Below are 16,845 nucleotides of genomic sequence, written 5' to 3'. Positions count from 1 at the left end.
GCCTCCCTACCACATGCACGCTGAAGATAAGCTGCACAACAGAGTTGGGCTTTAACCCTCATGGATATTTTTTACAGTGCTTTCATCCCTAGGAAATGGCGAACTGAAACAGATACAAGATCTCTTGAGTTGCATTTTGAATGTGATTGTCTGGAGATTTAATTAGCTGATGTATGTAAAGTGCTTTGAGGGTGAAAAGTACTAAGTGGCAAAAGAAAGACAGCCTGCTTCTCGTGCTCCAGAGTGCCACTTGCCAATTAGGTCACAATAATCTTTAATCGGTCCACTTAAAGGTGCTTTATCTCCTTTCCTCAGGGTTTGTGTCACCTCCTACCAGCATGGGTAAATCTTTACACCCTAGATCCAGTTATTAACAGTAACCAGTAATTTCCATCGAAGATGGTGCTGGCTTTGAAGCCTGGAATGCTGAGGTCACTAACAATCTTATCTCCCTTTCATTAACTGGCTCTGCATCACAACTGTGAGTCAGCCCCCCATATCAGCTGCTTGGAGCGAAGATCAGTGAAGAAATCAGAACCAAGAGGGCTCCAGTTACAGTACTTAATCTGGCTTTCCCTAGCTTGATACTCCTGTAAGCACCAGGGATCAAGAAGTAAAGCTAAAACAACAACAAAAATTAACTCTACGATTACAATGTAGGTGTAGAACAGGTACAGAAAGACATAGTACCTCATAATTGTGTATGATGCAAACCTACATTCCCCAAATCCTATTGCTTATTTTACTGAAAGCAACCTATTAACACCAACCTATAACCAGACAGCACCGTGAAAGCTACAAAGTGTAGCTTCTGAAAGATGCTTTCCCTTGCTCAGCTCACTCACAGCCTGACTGAATAGGACAGGCCCCAAAGGCCCTCAGAGCTGGGTGGTACAGATGGCTGGACAGCTCTTGGGACCCTGCTGCAAGAGCGCTCTGCTCCTCTGCCACTTCAAATGACAGAAGAAGCTGGCCCTTAGCATAGCATGTGTTGTATGGCCCTGTATGGCCCTTCCATGCAGGATAATAGACCACTGCCCTCGTCTCTACACGTCACAAGCAGGTCTGCCTGAAGGGGATTTCTCCACAGTAGTTTTAAAAACCTATTTAAGGGGCGCCTGGGTGGCTTAGTCAGTTAAGCGTCCGACTTTCGCTTAGGTCATGATCTCGCGGTTCGCGGTTCGAGCCCCGCGTCGGGCTCTGTGCTGACTGCCAGCTCAGAGCCTGGAGCCTGTTTCAGAGTCTGTCACTCCCTCTCTCTCTGACCCTCCCCTGCTCATGCTGTCTCTCTCCCTCTCCTAGAAATAAATAAAACATTTTAAAAAATTAAATACCTATTTAAAAGAATATTAGTGTGCTTAAGTCCTGTATTTCTACCACATGAAATACAGTGTGTCTTATAGAGCCCTTTTTGCCAAACTACATTTCTTTCTTTTTTTTAATTTTTTTTTTTTTTGAGAGAAAGAGAGAGAGACAGAGACAGAGCGTGAACAGGGGAGGAGCAGGGAAAGAGGGAGACACAGAATCAAAAGCAGGCTCCAGGCTCCAAGCTGTCATCACAGAGCCCAACGCAGGACTTGAACTCACCAACCGCAAGATCATGGCCTGAGCCTAAGTCATACGCTCAACCAACTGAGCCACCCAGGCACCCCACTACATTTCTCTTTCTATGCTAACCATATTTTTAGAATACATGTTAAAAAGATGCATCTATATGTAGGCTGCACTATAAGGGCCATTAATTGGGTTCTCCCTTAATAAAGTAAATACTTTGTTTTACTGCCTTAAGCTTTATTTACAAGAGGGTACATAAGGAATACTGTGTTCTCGTTCACTGTCCATAAAAGTTCTACCATGCTAGGTAGGATTTTTCAGTAGTGTCTGAGCCATACACACACACAGATATTTTTCTTTCCCTTTGTTTAGTAGCTCTTAATAGCTCCAGGTTCCAAATGACAAATGCTACCAACTGAAAATAAGTAGTCCCCAACCTAGAATAATGGGATCACTGAGGGGTCGCAGGATCCTAGAGACCCCTTCAGGCACCATCCAAGGGGTCAGTACAGCACATCCTGAATCATAACTAACCAGCCTCACATGCAAGGCCACCAGTGGAGGTGACAGTAGTGATGATGTGAGGGCTCTGCAGGGCATTCAGTGTGGGGTATATATGCGTTACCCTCTGCCCAATGCCTCCCAGCAGCCTTCATCCGGGTAACTGAGGACAGGGACACAATGCAGGGCCTGCTCACTCTGTTTTGCTCCCTTTGCCACTTTATCTCCACTGTCAGTACGCTCGTTGCTCGTCAGAGCTGGTGCTGACTGACTCAATTTCCCTGAGGTTGAGCCCAAGCATTGTTTGGGATCTGACGGCATTCTGTCAGCTCCTGCTGATGGACAGTCCCACCGAGTCCAGCTTCCTGAGCAGACGAGACAGCCTGCTGTTTTCTTCTTGTCTCTTATCACCTCTTGTCATTAAAGGAGAGGCCTGGCTTCAACTTCAATTTGTGCTGATATATGGCAGTAAAAGGGAAGAGAGGGGGAAATGTTCATTCACATGATTAAGACCACTGCCTTTCTTACTGCTCTGAGATTCACTCCCTCTCTGAGAAGGTTTCAATAAAATGATGTATTTATGAGCATGGAAGATTTTAACTGCCCGATAAGAGACATACTATACTGCAAACTTTCTGGGGAAACTCTCAGGCTTCATTTTCCACACCCCCACCCCCATCCCCCACCCGCATTTTTACCGACTCTCAGCTGCACATCTTGAATCTTCTGTACGTTCTGTACAACTTTAAAGCTTTTTCCATTTTACTGAGGTTTGTTGTTGTTTGGTTTTTTGGTGTTTTGTTTTTTGCATTTCTTTCTCTCTAAAGAGAAGCATTTTCCCAAGAGTAGTCTTTTCCTATTCACTCTAACATAAAGTTAGATCAAGAACCAAATTTGTTTCATTCTTTTATTTCCTTGGAACCTGAGCTAGTCCTCAATTTTGTCTTTTTTTTTTTTTTTAAAGCAGAAGGAAAGAAATGAATATCCAGTGCTACTCACCGCTCCATATTTTAAATTCTTGAAGATATTCAACCAGGTCTTTCACCAGTCTTAGTTTTCTTATTAACATCCCCTGTCTATACATCTTCTCCTTTTTTATAGCACTCAAGTCAACTTCTTTCAATATGCACGTTAAAAATTTAACAACATCCTGCCAAAAGTGCTCACACTCTTAAAATGTTTCTCCAGCCGGGTGCCTGGGTGGCTTAGTCGGTTAAGCGGCCGACTTTCGCTTAGGTCATGATCTCGCAGTTCGTGGGTTCGAGCCCCGCGTCGGGCTCTGTGCTGACTGCCAGCCCAGAGCCTGGAGCCTGTTTCAGTCTGTGACTCCCTCTCTCTCTGACCCTCCCCTGCTCATGCTGTCTCTCTCTCTCTCCTAGAAATAAATAAAACATTAAAAAAAAAAAATGTTTCTCCACCTTTGCAAACCTCACAAGCAGACCTGTTGAGGATACATAGTATCCAACACATGATTTGATTTGAAATAAATATTTAAATTTCCCCAACACAACCACAGTGAAAAACGGAGACAAAGAAAATGACACTGTGAACTTTGAGAAGTTATCCTATGTTGCCAGTCTATTTAATAGCATTCCCCACAGTGATTTTCAGGAAAGGGGGTGAGTATTAAAGGCATTTAATGTGTTAAATAATGATAAAAATTTTTAAAAAGATTGGGGGCAGGGAGGAAAGAAAACTAACCCGTGTGATTTAAAGATGTGTTGTTATCTTGATTGAGATAAAAAGGCACCCAGGAGATTTGAAGAAAGAGAACTATAGTTAGAGTAGAAGATAATGGCACAACATGGTCTCTCCTTTTCTGGATTTTATGTTAACTACTGTGGGCTCAGGAACTGGCTTAATGACTTTTCCAGGATTTGGTCTGGCCCTTTATCAGTTCACTATAACAAGAACATAAGCCAGGAAAGCCTGAAAAATTGCTGCAGCAAAACATGCCCTTCTACCCTGCTGCTGTTTGCAACTCTGGCCATTGGCATTGGGCCTGTAGGGTTTATGCCTAGACAGAGCCGTCAGAGGACAGCTCCTACAGATCCGACCAGTCAACGGTAGGCAGGGAGTCTGAGAAAAATTAAGGGGGCTCTGGGTATCTGGACATGCACGTTTTCTCTTTGTGCATGCTGTTTTGCTGCTGTAAAATGCTCGGCTAAACCTGATTGAATTTGACAATAATAAATCACATGTTGAAACTGTATAGCTCACCTAAGGAATAGCAATGGAAACAGTGAAGACACCAGAAGCCAAAGTTCAGGAAATGTCATATTCACATAGAAATGCTTTAAATTTTTCCCAGAGCTTTATTGTCTCTTCTTTTTTTTTTTTTTTTTTTTTTTTTAAGAAAAGCTCCAGACCACCCAGTGTACAAAGTCCGTTTTGGAAAGTGTACATAAAATCTTCTCTTTAATCAACTCTTGCCCCTGTTGTCATAGTATGACTTTAAGCCTATAAATAAAGAAGGAACTGAACTATCAAAAACGAAGAAAAGGACAAAACAGATGAATCATTCTTCTCAGGAAATGTCATATTCACATAGAAATGCTTTAAATTTTTCCCAGAGCTTTATTGTCTCTTCTTTTTTTTTTTTTTTTTTTTTTTTAAGAAAAGCTCCAGACCACCCAGTGTACAAAGTCCGTTTTGGAAAGTGTACATAAAATCTTCTCTTTAATCAACTCTTGCCCCTGTTGTCATAGTATGACTTTAAGCCTATAAATAAAGAAGGAACTGAACTATCAAAAACGAAGAAAAGGACAAAACAGATGAATCATTCTTCTCTCTCCTCCTTAAGAGCTGATCACGCCCTAGAGGAGAAGATTTGTCAAATGTAAAGGGAAACTACAGTGTGACCTTATCTGCCTCCCTTCTCCTCCCCTCCATTGCTCCACATAGTCCTGAGAGAAGAATAGTTTGTTCCTGACGTCCTTGTAAGAGTCCAGCTTCCCCAATCCCATTCTCTTTGGGATGATGGAAGCCTTATTTAAAGAATTTCCATGTCCTTGCTGTCATTCCAGCGCCACCTGTACTCCTGGGCCACACTTTCCCCACTCTACCCTTTAAGTCCACTTTATGCCCCAAACCCTGCAGCCTAAACCATTTACTGTATATTTTCCCTAAAGGGACCCAACAGAAAGAAGATAAGAAAATCCTTCAGAAGAGGTGAACAAGCTGGGATGTCCCTACTCTTTCCCTGAGAGCTGACAAGGGCAGAAGCACACGGACTAGTCTAGATGTTAGCTCAGTAGCAGCTGGCATAGAGAGCTGCTGCTTTGTTTTGATGGAACCTCATCCTTTTCCTTCACTAGGTCTCTTGGTCTAATTAAATTTCAGGGAGACAGAGCCTTGGCAGAAGGTTAAAGTAAGCTGCTAGACTGGAATGTAGGAGCTGGGCTCAAAACTAAATTGGGAAGTTTAACTGGGTGCGTCTCTGGTTTCAATGAAATACTTTTACAGTGTATGGTAGCAAATGTCTGTTTCTAAGCTTTTGAAAACCATTTTTCTTTTTCCTTAATTGTAGTTCCCTAGTTGTTTTTATATTATGAGCTACTTGTAGAAAAATACAGGAAACATAATTACAATACAAAGCTTTCTTTCCCAAGCCTACCGAGATCATTTGAAGCCAAACTGGGTTTTAGGGTTTTGCTAACTATAAGTTCAGAGCCATGAATTGCATCCTATGCAATGCTGGTTGATTTACAGCAAGTGTTATGTGATTAAACAATAACCATGTTTCTTCAAGCTGTGTAACTGCTATAGAATTGAGGGAGGCTGCGTTGCTTCATGACGCCACATTTCACAGCTCTCTGGGGAAAAAGAATGAATATCTTTGTGTGACTTTTATAGTAAAATAGAGAATTATTGTGGATATATATACAAGTTTATTTAGGAAAAGGAAACAAAAATGAATTAGTTTGTTTTTCCACTTACATTTCCAGCACTCCATGAAGTGTTAAATTGCTAGTTATTAATTTTTGTATCCTATTTTTCCTGAAGAATCTGTATATGGACTGTTAGGACCAGCAGAAATAACTTGCTTTACTATTATTTAACACTCTGGAGAGGAAATCAATACTCTAGTGTATTGTGAAATGCAAAAGCCTTTGGGAGTTTGATTTAGTAAATCTTAAAAAGTAATGATGGATGATGGAGAATGAGCGTTGTTGAATGCATGCTGTTAGAGAACAATTTCAAGCATACAGTACAGGACATTGCCCCCTCTTATTCGAGGTGGGTCCATTCCAAGCCCCACCTCCAGTGGATGCTTGGAACTGTCAATAGTACTGAACCCTATGTATACTATGTTTCTTCCTATACATACACACTTTTGATAAAGTTTAATTTATAAATCAGGCACTCTAAGGGATAAACAACAATAACTAATAAGAAAATAGAACAATTATAACAATATACTGTAATAAAAGTTATGTGAATGTGGTGTTCCTCTCTAGAAATATCTTACCATACTGTACCTACCCTTCTTCTTGTGATGATGTGAGATGATAACATGCCTAGTGATGAGAGGCAGTGAGGTGCATGAAGTAGGTATAGGGGTAGACTACTGCTGACCTTATGACTGTTTGCCTGCTCCAGATTCAGTTGAAGGCAGGTAACTGAAACCATGGAAAGTGACATTGAGGATACGGTAGGACTACTGTATGCTCATTCAGAAGTAGCATCCAGACACCCTTTGGTATGGAAGTCTTAGTGAAGGTGGGCACCAGTTCTGCCAGCCTTCTGTGGCCTTTCGCATCATGAATCTCTAACAAACCCCCTACGCCTGCTACCTTGCAGGGAATCTGAAGAAAATCAGTGGGGCAGGCTTTCAAGCTGCAGTTTCATTATTTGTTACTTTCACTTGATGTAACCAGTTTTAGGCTGTTCTTTAATATTGTATATAACTAAAATAGTTTCTCAATGGGATATGTATCCTGTTTAAAGTTCAGCTGTCATACTGCCCTCACATTCTTCTATCTTAAGGACTCATCTTGTGTACTGTTTGATGAATACATTCGTACATGGCAAAGCTGAATGTTTATCTCACCCCCCAAAATGGTCTTTTTTAAAGTACATTTCTTTCCTTTTTCTTCCTTTCTTTTTTCCTTCCTCCTTATCTTCCACCCTCCTTCCCTCCTTCCCTTTCTTTTTTCAGATCCTCTTGAAATTTTCATCTCAATTTTCTCCTAAATCAGCCTTCAGAAATCTGAAATAAGAAATGGGTGAGTGAGGGGTGAGCTACAGGATTTCTATATCCTTCTATAGTTTTCTCTTAGACAGTTTCCTACTAAGGAAGTCTCTTAAGTGGATGGAAACTCTCCTGAAACAGATCCATGCCTGAGCTGGTAAAGCTGAGCAGGGCCGACTCTACCTGAGTCACTGGCGTCTTATATATATATATTTTGATATTTTGATAAGGCCCTGTCAGATGGGATGAGAAATGCAAGGATCAAGCAAATGACAGCTTCCTGTACAGGAGCTGGAGGTTCGTTTAAAAGTCAACTTGATCTTCCATCAGAGCAGTTAGGGAACACTGGGTAAAGGAAGGAGCGCGGCGGAGCCGAAGAAGCTGCAGAGTGCTGGCTCTTCGGAGCTGTAGTTTCAGACAGCTGGTTGCAACGTATTGGTGGGTCCTAAGGTGAAGTAAGTGGCTTGAGATCATTATTTTCTAAGGAATGGGATAGAACAGAACGGAATAGAAAATACTGTATGTAGTGCCCCCTGAACAGTAAGGGCGAAGATTGCTACGTGAAACTTCAGTTTCGTTTTATGTGCACGCGGGTGTGCTGGATGGCAGTGAGCCGCCCGTCTTTGCCGTGGGTCGGGAATGCTCGAGGCCACCGCCCGGGAAGAACACCTCTGCGGGCCCGGGATTACCCAGCCCCCGCATCATAGACTCGGGTCCCCCAACGCCGCGCGCCTGCACGCTGCGGGCCTGGCGCCCCGGAGTCGCGGAGCCTCCGGGGAGAGTCGGGGCGCGCCGGCGGAGGGCGCACGGCCGTCGCCCTGCTGAGGGGAGGGAAGCGGCCGCTGCGCGCCGCGTAGGGGCGGGGAGGAGGCGTCTGCTCGTTTACTCCCCTTGCCTGAGAAGTGCGGTAATTCGAAACAGTTCTCACAGTAGCGTCCCTGACAACTTAATGTTGTTCTGTGTGTGTGTGTGTTTTTAAAGTCATTAAGCGTCAATAGGACGCGGTGGAGGGGAGGGGTGGCCAGGAGGAGGTGGCCGGGTGAGCTGGGGACAGCACCGCTGTCACGGTCCGCACTGGTCTGTGCAGCGCATTCTTAAACGCGACCTTCGCAAGATTTACAGCTCCGGGAGCAGCGACTGAGCGTGTCTGACGTGGACCAAAAGGAGGGAAACGTGGAGCCTTATGCATCCTGAGCTCGCCTTCCGACCACAGCGGGAAGGTGGGGGTCCCGCGGCTCCGGACGCCGCCCCTGCCCCCGACCCACGTCTGCTTTATCTTTCCCTCCCCCCGCAGGACTTTCTGCAAGGAGATTGCACCAAGGCGAAACAGAAGCTGAGCTGGAAACCCCGGGTCGCTTTTGATGTAAGTGCTTTTTTTTTTTTTTTTTTTTTTTTACGGTGGAATCCGCTGGCCGGATTGCTGCGGGGCTGGTCTGAGCCGGGCCCAGCGGGAGGGGTGGCGGGCCTGGCTCGGCGGCGTGGCGCCCCGAGCGGCAGCGCTCGGGCCCTGCAGGGCGCCCAAGGTGCCCCAGGCCTACAGGGCGAGGAGGGGACTGGGTGGAGGCAGGTAGGGTGGAGGGAGGGTTGCGGAGGCCGCTCCTGACGCGCCACAGGGGGTGGGGGTGTCACCAGGGGAGTGTGGCAGAAACTCCTCCCTCACTGCCCACCCCCTGTGTCTTGGGTCCCAGGAGCTGGTGAGGGAGATGGTGGATGCCGACGTGGAGCTCATGAGAAACAACCCCAACGCGTGAGCGCGGCTGCGGAGCCCCGGGCCGCCCCTGTGGGCCTAAGGTCCCTGCTTGGAATCGGCTGGTGCGGGGGCCGCAGGTGTGATCCCGGGAGGGGCGGGAGAATCCGGCCCGTTCCGTGCGACCGTCGCTGACTCTGCGCCTTATTCCCGCCGTTAGGATGTGGGGCGGCTGAGGTTTGTAGCAGACGGGACGTGGCACTCCGGGGTTCGGCCCAATTTCCTTTTGTAGAGGCCTCTTCTAAAGGGTTTTGTGAAATCAACAAGATATTTTAATCACAAGTTCACTGTACGCGAATTATGTCATTAGACAACCGAAATTGTGGGGCTTTCAAATTGTTTTTCTCTTTTATTAAAAATGGCCTTTCTATGAACTAGCATTAACAGAGTCGATGTCGATGTTTTCCCCCGCGAAGTATAAGAGCTGCTATAAGGGCCCCCAAACAAAAACACCCAAATTCTTGCCTTGGAGTGAAATAGCTTCCTTTAAGCCTCCCTCCCTTTGGAGAGAGCCCCTGCAGGTCGACCCCTGCTGGGCCTGAGCCTGGCCTCCCTGGAGTGTTCTAAGGCTCTGCCTGGGACATTTCTTTCCTTCTGGTGACAATAAGCCACTCTATCCAGCCGATCTGGAAACCCAGTTCCTGAAGAAAGGAGGCATTCACACCCCCTCAGGTCTCTCCGCTGACTATAATTAGAACCTACGGGGCTCCCACCATCTCAAAAGAAGTCTTGAGAAATAGAGGGGGGCCAGAAGAAGAAACGTGAAGGTAAGTAAATATTGTTGGAACATTCCATGCCAAAGCCCCTGAGTTGCCCAGAGGTCTCTGAACCCATGCCTTTCCTTGTGGTCTAGAATCTTTCACACAATAATTTTCAACCACTTCTCAGTACCAGATCACTTTTTAAATCTAATTTTGATTTAGTCATTCAACCAATGTTTTAAGTGCCTAATATATGCCAGACATTGTGTGCTTGATCTACATCAATGTTAATTAAAAATTTTAATAAAGAGGTTAAACTTGGGCCTCAGATCACTGGATCCATTTTTATTGAGTGCATCATTAGGTGGCCTGGTTTTCACCACAGGTATGTTCTTCTGAGCCGTGTACAGTGGATTAAGGCAGGTTAAGGCAGGTGGACACACAAATATATGGAACCCACAAGCAGCAAGCAAAGATTTGTGTACAGGTGTATACTTCTGTATGAAATACAATATTTTGCCCTAGAATAAATTAGGTCAGGACTCTTCTTTTCCCCATCACTCCCCCTCCAAAGAAAATAAAATAAAACTTTATAGCAAATGGAATTCCAGCCTTTGCACATGCTTGTGTGAACGCTGGTGAACTATTTCTGAATGTCTTCACCGGCAGGTTTATGATCTGGGGGAGGACCCAGGCTCTAACGGCTGGCGGCAGGAAAGAGGGCTCTTTGTGTGGCTGCCTGACTTGCTGCAAGAGCATGCTGGCCAGGGGCAGCCTGGGCTTCGATGGAGCAGAACTGGGGCAGCTTGAGCTTGGCCCACCCGGTTCTCAGAAGCTGCCCCAGGACAGGCCTTCTCCCAATCGGGATGCTGCTAATTGGAAACAGATGGTCCTGGAAGGCTGGGCTCCAGGACTGAGATGGCTGGTGGGCACACATACACACACTCACAAATACATAGTCACACACATTGTCACACATCCAAACACTCTCATGCACACAAATACACACCTACAACCTGCCATCTCACACACTGTCAACACACAAGAGTTTCACAATCCTTGAAAACACAACTCACAAACCTGCTATCACAAACACACAGCCACACACATACTCTCACAAACCTCACAAATCACACACACATTCCCCGTTAGCCTTGACCCTGATGGACAGGCACCCCCTCGCCTCCTCTGACCCCATGAACCTTCACCTCATCCCACACACCCAGGCACAGAGGCCATTCAAGGGTCCTTCTGGCTTTGCAGTGACCCCATGTAATTCAGGTTGTTAGCCCAAAATCATAATAAATTCCTTAGTAAGGATCAGGAGGGATTCAGGCAGAAGTTTAATGGAACTGTAGTGGAGTTACAATGTCATATTATTATTCTCAAGATGGCCCTGAACATCAGTTTTTGAAAGACACAGGAGTATGTTTGGTTGCAACCTTCTTTCTATTCCTGAACTCTCAATTGGGGGGAGGAGGTTAGCCCATTTGGCTTCCTGGTCTCCTTCTGTTTAAAAGGTGAAAAAGAGAGGCTTCTGTGTGGCTCAGTCAGTTAAGGGTCAGGCTCTTCCGCTCAGGTCATGATCTCACCTGAGGTCATGATCTCACTGTTTGTGGGTTCAAGCACCACGTTGGACTCTGCACTGGCAGTGCAGAGCCTGCTTGGGATTCTCTCCCTCTCCCTCTCCCTCTCTCTCTCTCTCTCTCTCTCTCTCTCTCTGTCCTTCCCACCTTGGTGTGCTCACTTTCTCAAAATAAGAAAAATAAATAAACTTAAAAAGGGGTGAAAAAGAGAATAGATTTGCTTAGGTATTTCTGTTCTTTCTGTGCTGTGAATTTCACTTGGACGTGCCTTCAGAAAAATTCTCAAAGAGTGTCTTCCATCTTAAATCTCAACTCAGTTTCACTGAACTTATTTACATCCCCTTTTTCTGGTCAGCTAAGTTTGGCTATTCATTTTAAGTATGATAAAATCTCTTCCACCTTGATTTTCTTTTAGTAAGAATTAAGAAACGCAAACTTTCAGTACATTCGAACACAACACCAAAGCCTCCAAACACCACATTTACGGCCCTGATGAACACCAAGGTGCATGGATACCCTGGCCACCCAGCGCCTCACGTTCCACCCTCCCTGCCAGGATCTGTCGTGGGCGGTGTCTGCTGCCCTTTGTCTTTAAGGAATTAGGAAGGAGGTTTGTCCCGCATAATAAAACTGACATACCCCTACAGCTGTTTGGGGGTGAAGGACTGCAGTGCAGGGAAGTGTTGAAACGCTAGGGTAGATAAAGTTCCCCGGCAAGATGGCTCCTCAGGAAACTCGATTTCAGGTCTACCATTCTGCAGCAGTAAACCACTGCAAAACTGCTTCAGAGTCCTCTTGGTCTTTAGCCGCCTTACCAACATCAAGATTCCAAAGAACCCCTGTTTTCCGGATGGTCGACTGCTGCCGTGAGACCTTCCCTGTGTTCTTAAAGCTGGAAGCTGGAGGCAACTCTAAATTTTCATTCAAATTAACCTTAAACGCATTGTTTACAAATAACTTTCTAAGCCCCAGGAAAAAAGCTTCAAAGCATCCCAGACTCTGTGTTTGTATTTGGGAATTCCAACAGGGAACTCTCAGTTGTAACCTGGGTCCCAGTAAATCCAAGTACACACGGCATCTATTTTTCACAACCTGTGCCGCAGGCTTGCGCGATCGATCTGTGTATGGTATGCCGGAAGGGGTTGCGGAGCGCTCCCACCCGGGTTTTACAAAAGGATCGTGCGCGCGCCAATGTACGCATCTTACAAACAGGTCAATATGTCCCAACATTGCCACCTTCACCTCTCCAAAAATAGTTGGTTTTAATAACTGGGGGTGCCGGGAAGTTTCACGAACGGCAACGACAACTGGGACATAAAGCTGCTCTGGGAACCAGCCCACCCTCCGCAGTCGGGGATTTCCCACCATCCACGGCTTCTTTTTGGAGCTCAGTGTCTGGGTCTGATTTCTTCCGGGAGGCATAGGGGGCGCTACTGCCCTGCTCCAACTAGGCCCCAGGCCAGATCTCCCAACAACCTCCCATCCTCATTCCCAGTCCTGCGCACACCTCCGGAGCATCGAGCACAGTTTCAGTGGCTGTGCCATTAGGATTATTATTCGTTACTGGGTCCCTAGCCATTTCGCTTTCTCGGGTCCGTGTGGCCGCCACTGCCTCCCCTTAGGCCCGGTCTGCGGTGCTTCCCGCCGGCCGCCGTAGGCTCACCCTTGCCCCCGCCTGGCCCGCCTCGAGTGCACTATGTCCCCAGAGACCTTTCCAAGGCCTCTCTTACGAATACGACGACACGGCCCCACCCCACCCTCACCCGTTTCCTCGGCCTGAGTGTCTTTCTCTGCTGGGAGGCCGACGACCGAGACCTGACCCCGGCCCCGCCGCCTACTCCCCAGCTCCCGCCCTTCCTCCAGGGTCAGGGATCACACAAAGCGGACGCCCCGTCTCAGCTGCCCTTTTTGGTTCGGGGCCGAGGTGCCCGCCTGTGTGCACACCCAGCATTTAAGGTGCCGAAGGGCCCCGAAGGCCAATGCTGACTCCTAGGATGGCCTGTGGACTCCGCTCACTAGCCCAGCAACTTCGGGCGAGGCTCTACCTCGGGACCTCCAAGCCTTGGCCGGAGCACAGTGGGCTGAGCTGTCTGTGCGGCGGACCCCAGGACCGATCGGCTCCGGGCGCGTGCGCATGCGCCGGCCGCGCTCCCTCCGCCCAGACCCCGGCCGCTAGCCCAGCTCGCACGTACCCGGGCCCGCACTCTCAAGCTCCCCAACCGTCGAGCCCCGGCGGAGGCTGAGGAGGTGATGGAGAACTGCCCTTATGAAGGAAACCTTCCACGCCTCAGCCTTCGCCTCGCTAAGGCGCCAGTGCGCACGCGGAGCCGGGCGCTCTACAAGCCTAAGACCAAAAGCGTGAGAACGCGCGGGTTGGTGAACTGGGGAGACAACTGAAATCGGGGCTCCACCGACTCCTGCCACTCTGAGACGAGGCGCTGGGCGCGGGCCAGCTTGTGAGGAAACCGCCCAGCCCGAGGCTTGGGCTGGAGTGGCGGCCCCGGGCAAGGGAATGTATATTTGGAAGGGGTCAGGACCTCCGCTGGAGTCTGGCTTTTTATGGCGAGGAAGCCGCCTGGGAAGGGCCTTCTGGCGAGGCTTTCCTGTTGTGCCACTTCCCCCCCCCCCCCAACACACACATACACACCCGCCCCCGCAGCGCCCCGGAGGGAGGGAGGCCCGATCCGGGGGCACCCTGGGACCCCGGGCTCCACGGACCCTGTCTTGGCATCTGAAATGGTGGGTAGGCCTTCCTGGGAGCCAGCCTGCAAATGCAGATCAATGACACGTTATTTCTCGGTCAGCACGCGCACGGTAAACAACTGCCCTGCATCTCCTGGATAGTCCGTGGAATCAGAGTGGCAGTGGGCATGCAGGAAGCCCCCGAAAGGACCCGGGACAGGTGACCTAGGACATCAGCCGATCAAGTTCTTTCTGGGAACTTCTAGGACCTAGGCAGCCCTTGGCTGTGGGAACAAGGACAGGGCCTCCACCCACACACCCCTTCCCGGGCTCCCCCAGGATACTTCCGGCGGAGGTTCGGCTGCACACTTCCACCCCGAGTTAGCCGACCACATTAGTCCTTTCGCCAGGACCTGAGCTGCGAAGGCCGTCGTCCACTCTCCGCGTGAGCCCTCCGTGGGTGATAGCAGACATCCTCTTCGGAACCTCAAAGAAGCCCTCTGTTATCGTGTGTGCCAGGGCTGCAGAAAGACCCCGAGGTCGGAGCGCGAACCCTGGAGCTGTGGAACTAGTCGGCAACTTGGGGGTCCACGGCGACCCCCAACGCGGGCCTGGGGCGCGGGACTCCGAGGACAGGGCCAGCCCTGCACACCTTCCGGGTCGCGGATTTTGCTCAGCTGGGAGGACAGAGATTTTATTTTTCCTCCAGTGGCCGATTTTTAAGAATCATATCGCCACCTAGACACGTGTTCCCCACCCCTGTTCTGTTTGCACATCTGCACCATTAACAAGACCCCAGTACCAAAGACTTGCTTTTATACTGAAGGAAATGCGGAGGCCTTAAGAGTTAATGGCGCTAAATGTGTTGGTTTTCCTGCCTTTTCCCTAGGGTAGGTAATGAGGGAGGGAGGGAGGGTTCCTGTCTTCTCTTTCTCTCTCCCTCTCCTCTCTCCCTCCATCTCTCTGTGTGTCTCTCTCTCTTATCTCGCAGTCTAAATCAACCCCAAAGCCCTAAATCAGACCGCTTCATTCCCCAAGCTCGAGTTTGAGAACCTCCAAGCCCTTCACTGAGGCCTTCACCTTGTCCCTAGGCCCAGCTTGGGATCCCACCACCCAGGTCAATGGAGAGGCCCCACCACCTGGCCCTGGCTACCAGCCCACTACTCACTCTATGGGCTCACAAATTGCATTTCCATGCCCACCCAAGTAGCACCAAGCTGTGTTGACTTAGGGGGGCAAATGAATAGCCCACCCAGTTTCCTTCTTGGGAATTAAGGACAGCTAAAGGAAGAAGATAAGTTTAGTACAAATGACCAGCAGTGCTGACCAGTGGGCTTGGAAAAACCCATGGGCAGACCAGTGAAAAAAGAAGATGCTCTTTAGGAGAACAGAAGGAGATGCCATCTGGAAGAGCAAGAGGCCTGTGGAAGTACCCCTGAGGCTTTCTCCATACTCCAGGTGGGTAGACTCTCAGCTGGAAACAATGTCAGGCCCTTTCCTAGGACCCCTCAGACCAACCTCATCTCTCTGGCTATCTCCAGATGGGCACTCCACCCCTCTCTCCTGTCTTGAAGACAGACTCAGACCTATATGCAAGGAAATTCCAGATCCTACTGCATCTCCTATAATATGCTCAATATGTTGCAAATTTAAAATCAGTGAGGGAAAAAATCAAGTAAACAACAAAAAAAAATAATATAAAACAGAGGGTTTCATTGGAGCCAGGGTAAGATGGGAAAGGAACAGAACAAAGGTCTTAAGTCAGGCCTCATGCTCTCTGCACCATATTTTGGTTTCCAATACGGTGGACATGGTACATTTTGCTCAATTTTCCACTCCTAATCATGTTGAGAGCGTCGTGGAGAAGTGGCTTTCATTCCCCTGAATGGATTTTGGAGCTGGAATTCTTTTAATTAAGTATTGCTCCTTTTCCATCCAGATTTAGACCTGAAACCTGACAGTACTGCTTGAATGTGGCCCCAGCTTTGTCTGAGGCTTGAGTGCAAGCTCCAGGTCAGGACCCCATGTGGCCCATCACCCAGAGGGCTCAGAGCCTGGGCATATGTGTTACTGGGGAGGTGGGTCAAGCTGGAAAGTTTCTCCCATCTGGGAGAAACTGCGGAGCCTTTTTTAAAAAGGCCTGGGAGGAAGAGGGTTGGAATAAAGAAAGTGAGGAAGAGAGGGACAGAGGGATAGAGACACAATGACACACAGAACTTAACAGTTATGTTGGATTCACACTCAAAAAGGGAGCGACAGAGTAAAGGAGATAACGGGTCACAAAGGTCCAGCTATGAAGAGCCCAAATAGTAAAGGAAGACTTTCTATTTAAGCGCAAGTGAAAATGCCATTAATAAAATCTCTTTTCAGGGAAACTTTTAGCTTCCTTAAAAAATGAAATAGGAACTTTCATAAAAGTGGGGTTTCTGAAGCTGACCTTTATGGCCCCAAAGCAAATTTCAGGAGGGTATTTTTCCCCATACCATTGTGGCTACTATCTGAATAACCTAGGTCTTGCTTGGGAGCTCTCCTGAGTTTAAAGCTGCTTCACTCTCTGCTCCCACCATACCCCGCAATTGGTGGGGTGAGGACTATGATATAGTCTCTTTGTCCCTTTTCTCCCTGCCTCCCTCCAAAGCTCCTTGCTTAGCTTAAGAATTACTGCCCGCACAGAATTTAACCTGCCTGGCCAGCTTTATTACATGGCCACTATCAATCTTGCCCTTAACATGACATTTGTTTATGACCTGATGGGAAGGGCTAATGGCTTCATGAACCCACTCTGAAATGAGTTGAGAGGAGTATAAAGAGAAGGCTCTGGGACAGCAATCAGGATCCAGTAGTAGGAACTGGGTTCAGAAGCAAAGGGGGCCTCTCTCC

General features: G+C 47.9%; 1 protein-coding gene across 1 annotated transcript in view; it reads left to right on the top strand.

Moving 5' to 3' along the window:
* Positions 1–9,376, top strand: part of GMDS (GDP-mannose 4,6-dehydratase) — a 633,580-nt gene extending 624,204 nt beyond the window's left edge. The window contains exons 10-11 of the mRNA XM_039246524.1: positions 8,544–8,612; positions 8,938–9,376. Of these exons, the coding sequence (XP_039102455.1) occupies positions 8,544–8,612; positions 8,938–9,000 (132 nt within the window). The 3' untranslated portion in view covers positions 9,001–9,376. The remainder of the gene's footprint in view (positions 1–8,543; positions 8,613–8,937) is intronic.
* The last annotated feature ends 7,469 nt before the right edge of the window (positions 9,377–16,845 follow it).

This window comes from Hyaena hyaena, unplaced genomic scaffold, assembly GCF_003009895.1.
Source record: "Hyaena hyaena isolate Hyena2069 unplaced genomic scaffold, ASM300989v1 scaffold_282, whole genome shotgun sequence".
NCBI lineage: Eukaryota > Metazoa > Chordata > Mammalia > Carnivora > Hyaenidae > Hyaena > Hyaena hyaena.
Note: the sequence above shows the minus strand (reverse complement) of the source record. Positions and strands in the feature narration are given on the sequence as shown.